General features: G+C 50.6%; 1 protein-coding gene across 1 annotated transcript; it reads right to left on the bottom strand.

The window, feature by feature from the left end:
- Positions 1-10064: 10064 nt before the first annotated feature.
- Positions 10065-17326, bottom strand: LOC101840300 (migration and invasion inhibitory protein). The gene is made up of 10 exons (XM_005079348.4): positions 17068-17326; positions 15189-15388; positions 14630-14971; positions 14159-14243; positions 12995-13103; positions 12854-12906; positions 12359-12488; positions 12154-12250; positions 10646-10780; positions 10065-10384 (listed from the first exon to the last, which is right to left on the bottom strand). Exons 2-10 carry the CDS (start codon positions 15300-15302, stop codon positions 10313-10315), a joined length of 1137 nt encoding a protein of 378 aa, XP_005079405.1. The 5' UTR covers positions 15303-15388; positions 17068-17326; the 3' UTR covers positions 10065-10312.
- Positions 17327-18559: the final 1233 nt, after the last annotated feature.

Here is an 18559-nt window from a genome sequence, read left to right as displayed (position 1 = left end):
CATGTGGGGCTGTGTCCCTCTGAAACCGGGAGTGCAAGCAGAGCCTTCCTTCCTTCCTTAAGCTGCTTTTGTCGGGCTTATTCTAATTTATTTGGATGTGTGAGTGTATGGACCCAAGTGTGGATGGAGGTCAGTGGGTAACTTCAGTACTCCTGTCCTTCCACTGTGCGGGACCATGGGACAGAGCTCAGGCCATCAGGCTGGGTGGCAAGCACATTGACCATTGACCGTAAGAGCCACTCACCAGTCCTTGGGTTAGGCTTTTTTTTCCCATAGTTGCATGTATATGAAGCACACATCAATCGTATGTTTGTATTTATGCCTTATACCCAAGAGACTAGGATACTCACTCAACAGAAATCGAACTGTTGCTAGTCCTGGTGGCTGAAGGCATTGGTGATCTGGCTTTTCTGAGGGTCTCTGTCCTTGGCTTGTAGATAGATACCCTCTCACAGGTTCCTATACAACATCTTGTGCTTACAGCTCGCTGAAGTCCCCTGTTTCAAAGGACAGCATCCTACTGGAATGGGGCCCCACCTTGACTTGCCCGACTTCCTAAAGACACAGTCATGTGGTGGGGTGTCCAGAGGTTGGACACACAAGTTGGGGTTTGGGGGCACAGTTTGCTCTTCTCTGCTCCACACCACACGAATCGGGCATTGTAAAAGGCATTTTGTAGATAAAATATTGAGTAGAGGAGGCTGAGGATCTGGCTCAGTGGTTAAGAGCGCTTGTTGCTCTTCCAGAGGACCCAAATTTGGTTCCAAGCACTCACATTGGGTAGTTCACAACTGCCTGTAAGTCCAGCTTGCCTCAGAGGACACTCCCTACACACACATACTACACAGACATACCTACATAGACATATACACATAAATAAAAATAAAATGAATGTTTAAAAAAAGATTCTGAGTTGAGGCAGGCATGGTGATGGACGTTTTTGGGTTTTTTTGTTGCTCTTTTTTTTGTTTTTTTGTGTGTGTTTCTGTTTTTATTTTGATGTACATTTTTTAATTTTAGCACTCAGAGATGGAGGCATGAAGATCTCTGTGCGTTTAAGGTCAGCCGGAGCTACAGAGTAAGAATCTGTCTCAAAAGAAAAGAAAAAAAAAAGATACTGAATTTAGAGGTGACTTGTTCAAAGTTATATCAGAATAAGGAGAACCGAAGGGTATAATTCAGTGTTAGAGTGCTTGCCTAGCATGCATGGGGTCCAGAGTTCAATTCCCAGCAATGGAAAACTGGGAAGAGGGAGACAGAGGAGGAGGGCATAGAGAAGGGAGAGAGGGAAGGAGGGAGAGAGGAGGGAGACAGAGAAGGAGGGCATAGAGGAGGGAGAGAGGGAAGCAGAAGGAACCAGAACAGCTGCTCCCAAGCACCCCACACAGCTGCAGGAAGAGTTGTAAGCGCCATCAGGAAGACCCCCGAATCTGATGATGGGGGATGGGGTGTGTGGGTGGCAGTAGCCCTGGAGAAGTTCTGCCATCAGCTGGTGACCCCAAGCAACCCCCCAGCGTTCCCAGCTACCTCTTGTCATAATTCTGTGAACCAGCACTTCTCGGATGTCCCTTGGCAGGCCAAGCTGAGGAAATTTGAATGACATACTTAAGCACCAGGGTCTGTCCCCACACCCCTCCCCCACGACATCGTTCTCTGGTCTTCCTGTCTCCTTTCTCTCTACCTTCCAACTCTCAAACTGCTGGGCTGGCCAGCAGGGAAGTCCTGGGCCTCTCCCAGCACGAATGGACTGACCGAAGAAACAGGTGGTGGCCTGGAGGCTTGGGCTTTGAGCAGCAGCCACAACTCTGTCAAAACCACAAGAGAGAGATAGAAAACAGCCCTTCGCAGTCAGAATGAAAAGTGAGACCAAGAGAAACTGAGTTCGAGGCCTCCGCTACGGAGAAGCCCAACGGTGGCTTCTGTGAAAGACACGCAGCCCCAGGGCTGTTAAATGACTCAGTTCTGGGGCCACGGTGATGAAGTTGGTACCTCCTGCAGCACGTGTGTGTGCGTGCATGCTTGTGGACGTGTGCTGGGCCATGTGTGGACATAGGAACATGAGGGAGGGTGCATGTAAGTGCAAAAAAAAAAAAAAACCAAAAAAACCACAGCTCTCCTCTTAATGGGAATGCTAGAGCCATTTTGAGTGGTCATGGCTGGGGAACACAGACTTAGGTTACCCTAATTCCATGTTCCAACGTGGAAGCGGTTTCATGAAGTTTTTATAGTTTTACAGAACAAAGGAAGTCATAAATCAAGGCAAGCTTAAAACACACTGGGGAGTCCATCGGAGAAGTGGTTCAGTGAGCTGCGGGAAGCTTTTCTATACGCCCTAGATTGAGCTCTTGGGCTGGCGGAAGCTCGTGGTCTACTAAGTTAGTAGGCTTTTGTTGATTAGTCCCGAGATGTCAGGTAGGCAAGGAATGGCTGTTCCAGAGGGCCAGAACTAATGGAAGATAAGTCACTAGCCTGTGGACCAGCATCATTCCACCTCTCCACAGACCTGCAGTTCGAATCAGTGAGGCTCTCTGCAGACGTGGCTTTTTTTTTTCCAGTTTTCATTCACTTACAGGTGTGAGAAGCTGAGATTGTAGGTGTTTGTCACCATTTGTGGCGCCTGTCATTCAAAGACCGCCACAGTTGCAGGTGAGCCTTCCCTCACGTGACCGCCTCGTCTCAAGACACCTGCAAGGAATCCAGGAAGACTCCTCCGCCACATGGGGTCACATTCTGAGGTCCCAGGTGGACATACATTTTGGGGGCCGCTGCTGAACCTCCTTCATGGACTGAGAATGTGGTGAATTTTCCCTGTGTCAATGACCATGGAGCCTTTGACAGGTAGAGGCTGGGGAAGGTGCACACCTGGAGGCCCCACCCTCAGGAACCCCAGCCTAGCAGGGCACCCAGCCCATCCAGCCTGGGCCAGGGGACAATGGAGAAAAGACCAGCGTGGCGACCCAAAGGCTATCAGGAGTCCATACGGCCTCCAAACATCCCATACAGGTGGTGCTGGAACCCTAACGGACAGGCAAGGAAACAGGCTCCGGTTCCAAGTATCCTGACTTGCCCAAGGGTTGGGGTGGACTCTGAGCCCCAGGCAGAGCCCCACCACCCACAGCTAGCACTTGGGCTCAGGCTCCTCAAGTGTCCTGACTTGCCCAAGGGTAGAGGTGGATGCTGAGCCCCACCACCCATGAGAACCAGCACTGAGCCCATGAGAACTAGCACTGAGCCCATGAGAACAGGAAGGAGGCTTGCGTCCTGCTGCTTCTCCCTCTGAGACAGAAACCTCCCAGGAGGTGGAGGGGTTGGCAAGTGTGGCTGATAATACTGATAGCCAAGGCACACGGAGAGACACAGGAAAGGAAATGACTTATCAACGGAGAGAAACAGATGAGCTGGGAACTGTGCCAGGGCTAGATTGCAGTCCTGCCCCAGGGGTTGAGATGGGATCCCTGGGTCATTTGCACAGTGTGCCTATGTGCAATCTCTGTTTCCTGACGCTTAGCCAACAGCAGGAAGGCTTCCAAGCCTGCAGGTCAATAACCTTTCATTTGTTAACCTTCTGACTTTTCTTCTCTAGCCTGTTCCCTCTCACCTACCCCGAAGACACACCACATCTTAGACCTGAAAACCTCTTCAGGCCTTCCCTTATCTTCCTCCCCAGGCTGAGACTTGATGATGTGTCCCCAACCTTGCCCAGCAAACACAAACATCCTCGACATGGAAGCAGGTGCCTGTCCAACAGCAGGGGCTGACAAAACCGAGCAGTTTCTGCTGTCTCAGGGACTGTTGGATCTGGGAAGAGGATGTCACTGTCAGGACCAGACCAGAAGGGGCTGAGATACTCTGTGGTCAGGGAGGATTATGTCTGTGGCATGACGACAATGTTTATATCTGGCAGGTTCAATTCTTGGCTGGGTCACCAACATTTTCACAGGAGTTATTGGGGTTAAAGTCTGGACCTGGCACCCTAATAAGCCAGACTCGGCCACCTTTCCTCAATAGTCAGTTTTAAAACATAGTGAAAAGCAGAAAAAAGAGAAATGTATTCAGTGTGACCACATTGGGAAGAAGAACAAAGAAATCCGATGACCCCCACGCCACCCCAGTCCATCTTCTTTGTTCTGACGTGAGGTTTAGGGGAGAACTCTGCAGGGCTAAGCAGTCGTGGCCAGGGTGTGGTTCTGGCCATCACTGGTCCATCTGGTTTCTTCTTCCCCGTCCTCTTCTTTTTTGTTTGTTTGCTTTTTGTTTTTGTTTTTGCTTTTGTTTTTGTTTTGTTTTGAGACAAGGTTTCTCTGTATAGCCCTGGCTATCCTAGAACTAGCTCTGTAGAACTGTCTGCCTGTGTCTGCCTCCCAGTGCTGGGATGAAAGGTGTGTGCCACCACACCCAGCTAAACTGTCTCATCCTTTCAAATCCAGTCTCTCCCGAAAGGTGGTTTGACAAGTCAGAACTGTGTGATTACATTTTCTGCTCCCAGGAATGGCAACCTTTCCCTTCTCCCAGCATGAGATTCCTAGGGGGAAATCCTAGTTTCTTGGGCTTTTTGCTTCAGTGTTTTAAAAGCCAAAGACTAACCTTGTTCCTGCCAGGCTGGTTCCAACTCAACCCAAACCACCATGGGAACCTGTTGCTGTGGACCCAACCTCAGGGGGTTCTCACTGGTCACGTTAGTCTGGATTTTCCCTTTCGGTTTCTTGTGCACCTCATGTCCTAAGCAGCCGCCCTCAGCCCTCATGTGCTGGTCACAGGGAAAGCCCTGGTCACCCACAGCCCTTCTTCCTCTCTATGGACAGAGCTCTGAGTCCTAAAATGGTAACGAATGCAAACAAGAAATATCGACATGCCTTAATCCCAGCACTCAGGAGGCAGAGGCAGAGGCAGGTGGATCTCTGTGAGTTCGAGGCCAGACTGGTCTGCAAAGGGAGCTCCATAGGACAGACTCCAAAGCTACACAGAGAAACCCTGTTTCAGAAGAAGAAGAAGAGGAGGAGGAGGAGGAGGAGGAGGAGGAGGAAGAAGAAGAAGAAGAAGAAGAAGAAGAAGAAGAAGAAGAAGAAGAAGAAGAAGAAGAAGAAGAAGAAGAAACATCCCCTAAGTGCTGAATTCGCTGTCCTTCAGCGAATTCAGCACTTATCCTTTGTGGGACGATTTGACATTAGGACAGGCTAGAGCAGCCAGCAGGAGAAAACCGAGGAGAGGCTTAATGTCTCCCTGGGTGCAAACATCCCCTGCTTACCAATTTACCAACCTTCCAGGTGACTACAGGGCTTTCACAAGAATCCCGTAGAAGCTATCCACACCTTGATCGAGTCTTGACTCTTCTATGGACTGGTGCTACTAGGCCGGAGTCTCTTTCTTGGTGCTGGAGGGAGACTCCAACTCAGATCCCAGCCGAGAGACCATGAGGGTAAACCATCTAGACATCACACAGAGTGAAATCCGCAGCACTCTGGTGTCTGTACTGTCCCCTTCACTTCTATTGGCATTGTCACACTTTTACAGGTAATGAGAGCCAGCTCAAGAGGTGACACGATATACCCAAGGTCGCAATATTGGGAGGCGGTGTTTCTGAAGCTCCCCTCGCTGGGGCTGAAATGCTCAGAGCAAGCCAAGAGCCAGGCCCAGGAAGACCTTGGGTTGGACTGAAATGTCAATTCCTAGAACATCAGAGCATCTCTGAATTCTTTTCTTAGAAGTAAAAATCTGGTGTTTCACACTACATACACACTCAGAAGGGACAAGGGGTAAAAACTGAAGAAATCTGTGGAAGTGGCATGCACCTGTAATCCTAGCCATGGAGGGGGAGAGGATCAGGGCTTCGAGGCCAATATGGGGGCTGGAGAGATGGCTTAGAGGTTAAGAGCATTGGGTGCTCCTTCAGAGGACCCTGGTTCAATTCCCAGTACCCACAAGGCAGCTCACAATTGTCTGTAACTCCAGCTCCAAGGGATCCAATATCCTCACACATACATGCAAGGAAAACACCAATGCACATGAAAAATAAAGAGGAGTCAAGGCCAGTGCCGGATTCATCAAAAAAAAAAAAAATGAAGCACCTGCCTTTAAGCCCAGCACTAGGGAGGCAGAGGCGGGTGAATCTCTGTGAGTTTGAGGCCATCCCGGTCTATAGAGAGAGTTTCAGGACATCCAGGGCTGTTACACAGAGAAATGCTGTCTCGAAAAACCAAATATATATATATATATATATATATGTATATGTATATGCATATTCATATATATATGAATGATAAAACAAAATGTGGAATGGCCACATAATGGAATATTATTCAATCTTCAAAAATGAAAAATTCTGAAGGAAAAAAGGAAAGCATGCTGTAGTCTTACTATTACCCAGCCTACCACCCCTGGCAGTATACTTAATAAACTTACTTTCTTGCAAAAAAAAAAATAAACTTACTAAGGAAACCTTGACACATTATAACACAGATGAAGCTTACACTACATAGAGTGAAATAAGCCAGTCAACAAAGGATAGCTGTTGGTTCATCCTGGTTATATGAAATTCCTAGGCTAGTCAAATTCAAAGATACAGAAAGAATCCAGGCAGTGGTGATGCACACCTTTAATCCCAGCACTTGGGAGGTAGAGGCAGGTGAATCTCAGTGAGTTCGAGGCCAGCCTGGTCTACAGAGTGAGTTCCAGGACAGTCTCCAAAGCCACAGAGAAACCCTGCTTTCAAAAAAAAAAAAAGCAAAAAATACAGACAGCAGCGAGGAGACAGATGTTGCGAAGTCCAACTTAATGGGACAGGGTTTCCCCAGATGAGGTGAGGGAAGTTGAGCAAGAATCTTGTGCTGATGAGATGGCTTGGGCAAGCCTGGGACCTGAGCTTGATCCCAGGACTGAGGTAAAGAAGAGGGAACGCCATCTCCTGCCCTCCACTTCAGAATGTGCCCCCTCACAATAAGACAGAGCCTTTAAGGGACAACTTGTCCTTTCCGATTCTAAACAGACCATTCCCCAATGTTTTACCTGTCCTAAGCAATCTGTCCTCAAATAAGTCATTTATTTTTCTACTGTGGAAATTAATAACGAGAAGATATATTATGTGGAAAAAACATTTTAACATTCACTTATCTTTATTTCACTTGTCTGAGTGTTTTGCCTCCATGGAAGTATGTTCACGGGGCGATTAGGCCAGAAGAGGGCGCTGGGTCACCCAAAACCAGAATTAGGAGTGGTTTTGAGTCACATGTCCTTGCTAAGACTGAACTCTGAACCTCTGTAAGAGCAGCAAGCATTCTCTCCAGCCCCAAGCAAGGGGAAATTGTCTTAAGTAAAAGGTCTAACAGTGTATACGAATAAATAAATAGAAAATTTAAAAGTAGGGGCGGGAGAGATGGCTCAGAGGTTAAGAGCACTAACTGCTCTTCCAGGGGCCCTGAGTTCAATTCCCAGCAACCACATGGTGGCTCACAACCATCTACAATTCAATCTGGTGTCCTCTTCCGGCATATAGACAGAACACTGTATATGTAATAAATAATAAATCTTTAAAAAAAAAACATGCTAAGAAGGTCAAAGTGGGTTGGGTGTTGGTGGCGCATGCCTTTAATCCCAGCACTCAAGAGGCAGAGGCAGTTGGATCTCTGTGAGTTCGAGGCCAGCCTAATCTACAGACTGAGTTCCAGGACTGGATCCAAAGCTACAGAGAAACCCTGTCTCAAAAAACAAAAACAAAACAACACCTGCATCCTTAGTCCCAGAGGCTAAGGCCTGAGGATTGCCGTGACTTTGAAGCCAACCAGCACACACACACACACACACTCACACTCACACACATACACACACTCACACACACTCACACACACACTCACACATACACACACACTCATACTCACACACACACACTCACACACAGAGAGAGAGAGAGAGAGAAAATGCCTCTGAATGGTTCAAGCTCCCATTTGCTCTGTTTTGTTCTGTGACTGACATTTTTTAAGGTGTTTTTTTTTTTTTTTTTATGTATGGCTGTTTGGCCTGCACGTATGTCTGTGAACCACGTGCATGCCTGATGCCTGTGAAGGCCAAGAGGCCATCGGGTTTCCTAGAACTAAAGTTACAGAGAATCCTAAGACACCATGTGGGATGGAAATTGAACCCTGGACCTCTGGAAGAACAACCTATACCAACTGCTGAGTCATTTCTCCAGCCTGAAACTAGAACATAAAAAAAATGATTTGTGTGTGCTCATATGTACAAAAGTGTCTACAGAGGCTGGAGAGGAGCGCTGACCCCCTGCAGCTGGCGTCCCAGGCATTGGTGTGCCACCCTGTATGAGTGGTCTGACGAGCAGTGTCTTGGTTAGTTCCACTGCTATGGCAAAACACCATGACCAAGGCAACTTGCAGAGGAAAGTATATACTGGGGGATCATGGTTCCAGAAGGTTAGTGTCCATAATGATGGGGACAGTGTTGCGGCACGGCAGTTTCATATCTAGAACCACAAACAGGACAGAGAGATCACACTCAAAACAGTGAGTCTTTAAACGCCCAAAGCCCACCTCCAGTGGCATGCTTCCTCCAAGGCCATGCCTCCTAAGCCTATCCAAACTCCACCACCACCAGAGAGCAAACACTCAAATGCCAGAGACTACAGAGAATACTCTTACTCAAACAAGTATGATGTGCTCCTAACTGGGGGCCATCTGTCCCCCCCCCAGCTGAAAATTCTTTCTTTTTTTTCTGTTTTGTTTTGTTTGGTTTTTTGTTTTCTGGTTTTTTGTTTTTGTTTGTTTGTTTTTTTTTTTTTTTTTGAGACAGGGTTTCTCTGTATTTGGAGGCTGTCCTGGAACTAGCTCTTGTAGAACAGGCTGGCCTCGAACTCACAGAGATCCTCCTGCCTCTGCCTCCTGAGTGCTGGTATTAAAGGCGTGCGCCACCAACGCCCGGCTGAAAAATCTTTCTTAAGGATTTATTTACTTATTATGTAGAGTGTTCTGCCTGCATGAATACCTGTTCACCAGAAGAGGGCATCAGATCTCATTACAGATGGTTGTGAGCCACCATGTGGTTGCTGGGAAATGAACCCAGGACCTCTGGGAGAGCATCAGTGCTCCTAACATCTGATTCATCTCTCCAGCCCACAAAGCTGAAATGTAATATTATGCATACAAGGAGTGGGAGAACCAGGATCCCACTCCTAAACACCCCCAAATCTGTTTCTGATGTGCTGCTTGACTGTCAATCTCACAATTTACCCTTCCTAGGGTTGTAGGTCACCCAGTTTCTAGAACTGGGCCCAGAAATGGGCCTGTAGATGCCAGGGGCCTAAAGAGAACCCTTCTATTGAGATCAAGGACAGAGCTCACTCACTCAGTATATTTTCCCAGTGAGTCCCTGTGTGTGTGTGTGTGTGTGTGTGTGTGTGTGTGTGTGTGTGTGTGTAGGTGCACACATGCCGTGGTGTGCATAAACAAGTCAGGTAGGGGTCTCTCTTTGTTGTTTTTCCAGTGTGTATGCTAGGCTAATCCGCCCATGGGCCTTAGGGATTCCTCTATCTCCACCCCTCATCTCCCCATAGGATTACAGACACTCAGTATGTATCTGGCTTTTTATATGGGTCCTGGGGATTTGAATTTAGGTCCTCAAACTTACATAGCAAGGATTCTTACCCATTGAGCCACCTCCCCAGGCCTGAGATGCTGTAACACTGACCTTGGTTTTAGCCTGCCTTGGGGAACCACCCCACTTGGCTGGTAGATAGCCATCTATCTAGATCTGAGAGCTACAGAAAGAGCTACAAGCCGCAGCAGGGCCCAGTGGGGCATGCCTGAGCAGTTCAAGTTCATCCTTGGATACATTGTGAGGTCCAGGTCAACCTGGGTCACATGAGACCCTGTCGCAAACACACACACACACACACACACACACACACACACACAGCCACACTCCAAGTGATGGGTACTCACAGGGTGTTCACCTCCAGGAAGCCAGTGTCTCCCGTAGGCAAAGTGAGGCCAGTTGAGGCCAGGACACCTGGACATCAAGGGGACCAGCAGGAAAAACGAGCTTACATGGGGACGGACGGGAAGTACAGGGCCCTGAGTTTTATTCACATATTCCTCTCAGTATCTCTTCCCCCTCCACCCTGGAGTTCCACCCCCAGGAGGTAAATGGGCCAGGCCAGGCCTGGACCCTCCCATCTGCCCAAGCCAGGAGACCGCAGTCACTTCCGTCTGGTCAGGTTTCAGCCTCATGGGGAGGGCCTCCATCTCTCGGGCACTGCCTCCTCAGCACTGTAGAGTACCGTTCCCTTCTGAGTGGTCAGTCAGCAGGGCTTCTAGTGGGACGGACGGAGCTGAGGAACCTGAGGCTCTGACCAGGTCGGCGGTGGGACCTGTGCTGGCAAGGCCTGAAAGGTGAATGCAGAGGTGTCGGGACAGATGAATGGGAACATGTCAGGAGGTCACTCGGGGATAGGTGGGGCCCAGTATTAGCCTCAATCCCTCCCGCACCTTGGAGTGGGGGCCACCTTCCTGGGTAGAATGGGGTAGGTGGCAAGGAGTGTCAAAGTTGGGGGGTTACTCTGTCAGGGCCAGAGCTCCCCATCTTGATAGGATCTGTCCCACCTGGACACCGCCCACCCCAGGTTGGGACACACCCTGGACCCTACCAGGCCGGATGGGCTGGTGGCTGACAGATGTCGGTGCTGGGCTCCACAGGACACAGAGGACCAGAGGTCAAGACTCTTGGGGACACAGCTTTTCTCAGACTTTGGAGGGAGGATGTCCCAGCCCAGTAGACAGTGCTGTGGAGAGCAAAGGTTAAAGCCATCCCCAACTATGGAAAAGGCTCCTGAGCAGCCATGACCCCCTCCCCGGAGCAGCAGACAATATACCCATTGGTTATCCTAGGTCACCCCAATCTCAGTCCCTACTGACCTGGCCACCCCAACCCCCTCCCCAAGATGGGTGAGAGGATGTGGATCTTAACGGAGTCCTTTCCACGATGGACTTGGCCCTGAATACCTAAGCTGCATGACTTCCAAACCATCCTCGAGACCCTGAGGGGGAATGTCCTTCTGTATGCTGCCAATATATGTTTCTCTTATTATTTGATAAATAAATGCTAATTGGCCATTAGCCAGGCAGGAAATATAGACGGGGCTACCAGACTAGGAGAATTCTGGGAAGGGGAAAGACAGACAGTCGATAGAGAGATACCATGTAGCCACCAGGAAAGTAGGATGCTGGGATATTCTCTGGTAAACCAGGACTACATGGACCACATGGACATACATAGATGGACAGAGATGGGTTAATAATTAAGAGAGCTAACCACTGGAAGTTGGTGGTGCATGCCTTTAATCCCAGCACTCAGGAGGCAGAGGCAGGTGGATCTCTGTGAGTTTCGATGCCAGCCTGGTCTACAGAGCGAGTGTCAGGATAGGCTCAAAGCTACACGAATCCTATCTCGGAGGGGGGGGGGAGGAGGGAGGGGGAGGGAGGAGAGAGAGAGAGAGAGAGAAAGAGAGAGAGAGAGAGAGAGAAAGAGAGAGAGAGAGAGAGAGAGAGAGAGGGAGAGAGGGAGAGAGGGAGAGAGAAAGAGAGAGAGAGCTAGCCAATAAGAAGCCTTAGTCATTGGCCAAACAGTTTATAATTAATATAAGCCTCCGTGTGTTTATTTGGGACCAAACAGCTATGGGCCTCTGGGACAGGAACCCAGATAGGAGGAAGTTCCCTTTCCACCCACTCTCCAGAGGAACCACAGGGTCTTTCCCCTCTTCTCTTGTCCCAGTTGTCCTTCACCCCGTGTGGGCTGGACTCCCACCCTGACTAGGAAACGGGACGCACGATGGAAACATAAAGGTCTGGGTTCATCTCTCCTCCCAGCTCCGCTCTGCCTCTGTGGCCAGTGTGGGGTGGGTAAGACGGTGGCCGCTGGGGCTCTGGGAAACGTCCCTCCTAAGGGCGCTGCATGTGACACCCAAGAGCTCAGTGGACAGGGCCCATGCAGACACCCGCCTCAGACAGCATGCGGGGGACAGGCTCCACACCACCCCAGGTGAAGCCAGGGGTCCCGGCTAGCATCCAAGAGCCTTGGAGCAAGCTCTCTTCGAGGCTAGCTCGGGATCCTGCCCACACACGCCGGCGGTCTAGCCTCTTCAGGCAGGCGGCTTACCCGAGGCAGAGCCAGAGTGTCAGACGCGTCAAAGCTTTTCCGTCTATGAATCCGATACCGGTGTGGGGGGTCCAGGATGGACAGTGGGATGCTCACCCTGTGCAAGGGGCACAGCATCAAACTCAGAGGGGGCCACAGTCTGCACCGCACCCTACCCTAGCCGCAACCGTCCACGGGGACCTCTCAGGAATTCCAATGCACTCACCTGACTTGCGCGGGCTCGGCCAGAGTCTCAGGGCCCTGTTGGTCTCGGGGTATCCCACACAGGCGGCAAGGGGTACCCGGATCGGCGGGCACAGGAAACAAGCGCTGGTTGACACGGTAACAGTATACACCTGGGAGGTCCATGATACCACAGTTCCCCCTAAGCCACGGGATTTGTTGCCAGGGTCTCTGGCTGTCCCTAGTCACACAAGCCATGCCATCCATTGAGGAGCGACTCTGTGCCACTTTTTTCCCAAGCCCTTCCCTCCCAAAGTCTTGGGTCCACACCTAAGTTCAGGGAGAAATGTCTCTCAGGGGCACTGAGAGCTACACCCTGCCATCTCTGAAAGCTGCTACAGGGAGGGAGGTGATTACGAAGGGCAGGGCCTAAGCCAGCCAGAGCCCCGGCAGAGTGGATCCCTCCCACACCGCTCAGACACCAGGCTGCCGTCCCCGAGTCGCCAGCTCAGGGTGACCGGTGTAAGTGTACACTCACACTGGTGGCTCTCTTCCACACCACTGCTCTCCTGCAGGCCTGGGAACACAGCTCTGGGGGCGGGGACAGGAGAGAAGATGAGCAGGATGAGTGATAGAGTCCCCTACCCACCCTCCACACTCCTCGGACACCCCTGCTTACTCAGGGGAGTTGCAAATGCAATCTTCTTTGTTGTCTTCTCGAAACTTCTGAAGCTCGGAGAAGAAGGCCTCGGGTTTACTGGTGACTGGAGAGTTACTGTCCAGGGACCCTGGGGTGGGTGGGCAGAGCATTGGTGGGTGAGTTAAGGCTAGATGGGCTGGGGACCCCACCTCATCCCTAAGACTCTTAGGATACACAGCTGGGTGGTGGTGCACGCCTTTAACCCCAGCACTCAGGAGGCAGAGGCAGGTGGATCTCAGAGTTCCAGGCCAGCCTGGTCTACAGAGTAAATTCCAGGACAGCCAGGGCTACACAGAGAAACCCTGTCTCAGAAAACAAACAAGAGCACTGGCTGCTCTAGCAGAGATTCAGTGCCCGCCTCCCGCAGGGTGGCTCACAACCGTCTATAACTCCAATTCCAGATTCTGATGCCCGCTTCAACCATCTATAACTCAATTCCAGACTCTGATGCCCGCCTCAACCGTCTATAACTCAATTCCAGACTCTGATGCCCGCCTCAACCGTCTATAACTCAATTCCAGACTCTGATGCCCGCCTCAACCGTCTATAACTCAATTCCAGACCCTGATGCCCGCCTCAACCGTCTATAACTCAATTCCAGACTCTGATGCCCGCCTCAACCGTCTATAACTCAATTCCAGACTCTGATGCCTGCCTCAACCATCTATAACTCAATTCCAGACTCTGATGCCCGCTTCAACTGTCTATAACTCCAATTCCAGACTCTGATGCCTGCTTCAACCGTCTATAACTCAATTCCAGACTCTGATGCTCGCTTCTGGCCTCCACAGGTATTTGACATGTACACAATGCACAGACATACATACAGGCAAACACACACACACACAAACACACACACACACACACACACCAATAGTTAAAACTGAAAACAAAAAGCTAAAATGACAACACTTCTGCTGCATGTGTTTTAACACTCAGCTGACAGTAATGAGGCAGAAGAGGCCAGCAGGAGGACAGGAGCCCTGAGGTGCCAGGAGGAGAGCAGTGGAGTGGAGATGCTCCCACCAGTGTTGGGCAGAGGCCTGGCCTCTACCAACACTGAAATATGGAGCGGCCCTGGCTCACTCACTCATTCAGCTTCATGTGCCGTCAGGATAAGATTAATCCAACCCCGCCCCTCACCTGCAATCCAATCATAGCCCAGGTATGGCCGGAAGCGCCAGCTGCTCTCAGGCACTGCAGACTCCTGGGAGAAGGTCACTTTGGGCTGAGGAAGCAGACGAGGGCAAGGTTAGATCAGTGGGCCCGGCCCAGAGGCGGCCCCCATGTCAGGGGAACAATGCATTGTGTCTTGGCTTAGACTCTAGGCCACTGAGCTCCCTCAGCCAGGGAGCTCAGAAACTGGAGGGTAAGTCTGGCCCCACTTTGGGTGTGGCTGTGAACAAGCCTGGGCTCCAGTCCTTCCGCCAGCATAATACGGTTTGCCTCCTCCTTCCCAAAGTGCTAAGAACTAAGAGCAGTAACTGGACACACCTCACTGGACCCTCTAGAAGCCTCACCTCCTACAAGGGAGGCTTGTCCAAGACCAATTTATCAGACAGGGCTACTGAGGCTCAAAAAGGTCCCCAGGATTTCCAGGCACTCCCAAGTTACCTTAGATGACTTGCTTGGTCGTGACAGGATAGACTTTGGGACATGTGTCTTGTGAGGTCCCAGACCTCTTGGTGGTCCCTTCAGACCTTCAGTGTCGAGCAAGGGTACTGAGGGAGGCCACACTCCATCCTGGGGCTCTCGGTGTTGGCATGTGGCAGGTAAGTTCGCCCTGTGGTTGTCCTTGTCATACCAAGATATATCAGATGTGTCTCCTCGAGAACTGTCCAATGCGTCCCACACGTGTCTTTTGTCCTGTGAGCTTGGGGACACTGAGGAGGTGCAAGAACTCTCTTGGGACAGTGGCATCTCTAAGTTGCTGCTGCTGCTATAGTCCAGGTTTGGCTGCAAGGAACAGGTTAGGTTACCCAAGGAGTAGCCTGGCCAGTGCCTAGCCACTCTGGCTTGCTCTGGACACATAGGTCTTTGTCCTGCTGTGGCCTCTGGGTGTCCCAGCCTGGTCCCTTCCTCCCAAGGGTGCGCTGGATAAGGTTGTACCTGGAAGCTTGGACATAGTCACAGGGGGAGGCAATCTCTCCCTCACCACCCGGGCACCACCCACCTCTGACACTGCTCGGGCCACTGATCGACACATGGCATCGTGCCCAGCCCACAGCTGTTTCAGCAGCTCCAGACTGAGCAGCCTAAGCTGAACGGGGTCTTCAGTCTCTGCCATCTTGGGCGTGGGTCACGGCTTTTCATTCAACATCACTGGCCTCGGGCTGCAGGATCCCCACAGGAAGTGCTCAGGCTAGGTTCCACCTGAAGTCAAAGCATTGATGACAAAAGATGAGGGCGGGAACGTGTCACATAGGCCTGAATACAAACAGTTACCAGGAGCCGGGTGGTGGTGGCCCACGCCTTTAATCCCAGCACTCGGGAGGCAGAGGCAGGCTGATCTCGGTGAGTTCGAGGCCGGGCTGGACCGATAGCCTTCGAAACAATACAGAGAAACCCTGTCTCGTAAAAACCAAAAAAAAAAAAAAAAAAAAAAAACAGGTCACTTAACCTCTCTGTGCCTCTTGTCCTAAGCTGCTAAACAGGGTAGCATAGGGTTTACCCTACCATGCTGCCACTGGAGCCACACAGGAGGGTGCGTGTTAAACCCTAGGACATTACTACTAAGCCAGCCAGGATGTCTAGAAAGTCTCCAGCATTCTTCACTGCAATCTGCTTTTCGGGCCAGCTGTGCTATTTCTTTCTCTCCAAAGACCACATCTCAGGATGCTGTGGGGGGCTGTTTTTGAATGAATATGGACAACAGGAAAAGCCTGCCTGCCGAGAGACTAAGACTGCCACTGGGCCTTCCTTGTGTAATCTGGTTCCTGGGGCCTGCGAGATGGCTCAGTGGGTAAAGGTGCTTGTGGCCAAGCTTGACAATGTGAGTTCAATCCTCAGGGCCTACATGGTGAACGGAGAGAACTGGCTCCCACGAATGTCTTCTTACCTCCGTACATGTGTGGTGGCATGCGCTTGCCCATACCCACACACAAATAAAAAATACGTTTTTAAATATAATCTGATTCCTTTACCATACAGACTAGTACAGAGTGCCAACTCAGAGCTTAATAACTTGTTATCTGGTGCTGGCACTGAACCCAGGACCTGCAGCATTAAGCCTGTTCTCTGACACAAAGCTACCCCCAGACATTTTGTTTTTGTGTGTGCACACGTGTACCCTAAGGTCACATAGCTAGTGAATGTTAAAGCAGGTTTGAACTAAAATGTAAGTTCCTGGTTGCTGTGCAGTTGGCTGCTCCCCCTGACATTCAAGCATCTCCCTCGTGGTGGGAGGAGAGAGTTTCCTCAGAAAGTTGCAAGATTTTATGGCTTACACAATGGCTAGAGACAGAAGACTCCGGAGCGGAGCCGCCTGCACGCTGTACAGGGGTGAATCAGAACCCATGCTAGGTAGATTTGTCAGTGTGTGGCTGCTTGCCTTTGGGTCAAATAAGTTCCCGGAGTGACTCCAATACACTCATTGGTTCACCAGCTATAGTTGAGTGGAATCATTTCTCTGCTCTCTTGGCTGTGCTCTGGGGCAAAGAGACCTTTCTTGACATATGATTGCCGACTAAGGGTCTGCACTTCGGGAAAGCCTGGCCCTAACAGGGTTAGTAGGATCCTGCGAAACCTCCCACTTCCCTAGCCAGCTTCGATCCTTCAGCTCAGGGACACCCCCTTTGCTTCTGCAGTGTAGGGAAGCGCTTTCCACTTCTTTTACAACCACAGGTCCAGACTCCCCCACCAGCACCAGAGCTTTAACTCCGGGTTGGGCCAGAACCCCTGCTCTGTCCCAGCTCTGCCACCCGACAAGCCCCCTGGGGACTCGGGTCTCCACGCAGTCTGCAGGGGGCGAGCAGAGAAGCAGACCCCAGCCTCTCACTCACGCGCACCCGAGCAGGGTGCACATCGGAACTGGGCGCTTGCCCCTTCGCTACCTGGTCTAGCCGGGCATAGGAACATTCCTCTGGTCCCAAGATCAGTGGCTACTTTGGGTAAGAGAACTCGGACGCTCTGCACCCGGAAGCCCAGGTCCCCAGCAGCTCGGGGCTCCGCCTCCTCTGGGCGGGGTCTCCGATGGTTGTCCTAATTGGGTAGTGGTGGGGCGGGGCCTCCGCCAGCTGTCCTGATTGGCCAACTGGCGGAGCAAGGACGCCAGACAAACGTTATTCGCATCCGGAAGCGGCAGTTTCAATCTGGGGGTGGGACTAATGGCCCCTCACTGCTGATTTGTTAACTGATAAAGGTCAAGTCTATCAACTCGAATTTTACTCACTGGAAAGACCACGACTACGGGTTGCGATTGGCCAATGTGGCCCGGTACGTAATTTCCGGATGATTGTGAAGCTGTGAGTGGCTGCGGATGGGCGGGACAAGCGACGAGGGCAATGCATTCCACTGTTGAAGCTTTTTAAAAGGTTAGGCTTGCTTCAGAATGCCGGCTGCTCTCGGTTGGTGGGGGAGGGTGGGTTTACAGACGTGCCCTATTAGGCCTGCTTTCTTTTAACACGCCAGGTCTTTGTGAAGTGCCTACTTTGTGCCAGAGATACTGGAAGACAAAGATTTAAAAGAGTGGAGATAGAGGAAGAGAACTCAACTGGCAAAATTACAACATAGATACCAAAAGTCTGGTCCTGTAAACCAAAACCAAAGCTAGCCGAGTATGTTGGCGCACTCCTTTATTCCCAGCACTCGGGGAAGCAGAGGCAGGTGGATCTCTGTGAGTTTAAAGTAAATTTCAGGACAGCCAGAGATACACGGAGAAACCCTGTCTCCAAAAAAAAAAAAAAAAAAAAAAAAAAAAACAGGATTTAAGCCAAAATTTAATGTAGCTCAGACTGGCCTCAAACTGGCTGTCATGAGGATGACCTTGACTGACTCCGTTCTAGCCCTGCAGCCTCTGCCCTCCCTACTCCCCCCATCCCACCCCCATGCTAATAATAGGATTATAGGCCTGGAGAGATGGCTCAGCGGTTAAGAGCATTGACTGTTCTTCCAAAGGTCCTGAGTTCAATTACCAGCAACCACATGGTGGCTCGCAACCACCTTGAATGAGCTCTGATGCCCTCTGCTGTCATGCAAGCAGAAGATTGCATACATAATAAATAATAATAATAATAATAGAACTATAAACATATTCCAGCATACAGTTTGTGTGGTGCTGGGGTCTGAACCCGTGAACCTGGAGCTCTGTGCATGGAAGTGTGTTGGTACCTTAGTGTTTTTAATACCCCGGAGCTGTTAGCCATTCTCCATTCTCTCTGTCACTGAGTCAGATGCCCATCCTGCCCCAGGAAAAGGTCTCAGAGGACCTTTGAAATATGCATCCTGGAATTTATTGTAAGGGGCCTGTTTTGTCCTTACTGTCTGCATTCACCAAGTATAATTTGCTGATATTGCATGTGCCTATTCTGTGCCGGGCATGGGGGC

Source organism: Mesocricetus auratus, unplaced genomic scaffold (assembly GCF_017639785.1).
Source record: "Mesocricetus auratus isolate SY011 unplaced genomic scaffold, BCM_Maur_2.0 Super-Scaffold_100042, whole genome shotgun sequence".
Classification (NCBI taxonomy): domain Eukaryota; kingdom Metazoa; phylum Chordata; class Mammalia; order Rodentia; family Cricetidae; genus Mesocricetus; species Mesocricetus auratus.
The sequence above is the reverse complement of the archived record's forward strand: the minus strand, read 5'-3'. Positions and strand labels throughout refer to the sequence as shown.

Coding starts and splice junctions, on each gene's coding strand:
- LOC101840300 (XM_005079348.4), bottom strand. CDS start 15,302: ATGGCAGAGACTGAAGACCCCGTTCAGCTTAGGCTGCTCAGTCTGGAG. Junction 14,972..15,188: donor TGGCCCGAGCAGTGTCAGAG/GTGGGTGGTGCC, acceptor TGTTCCTTGCAG/CCAAACCTGGACTATAGCAG. Junction 10,385..10,645: donor CCACCAGCCCATCCGGCCTG/GTAGGGTCCAGG, acceptor TTCACCTTTCAG/GCCTTGCCAGCACAGGTCCC.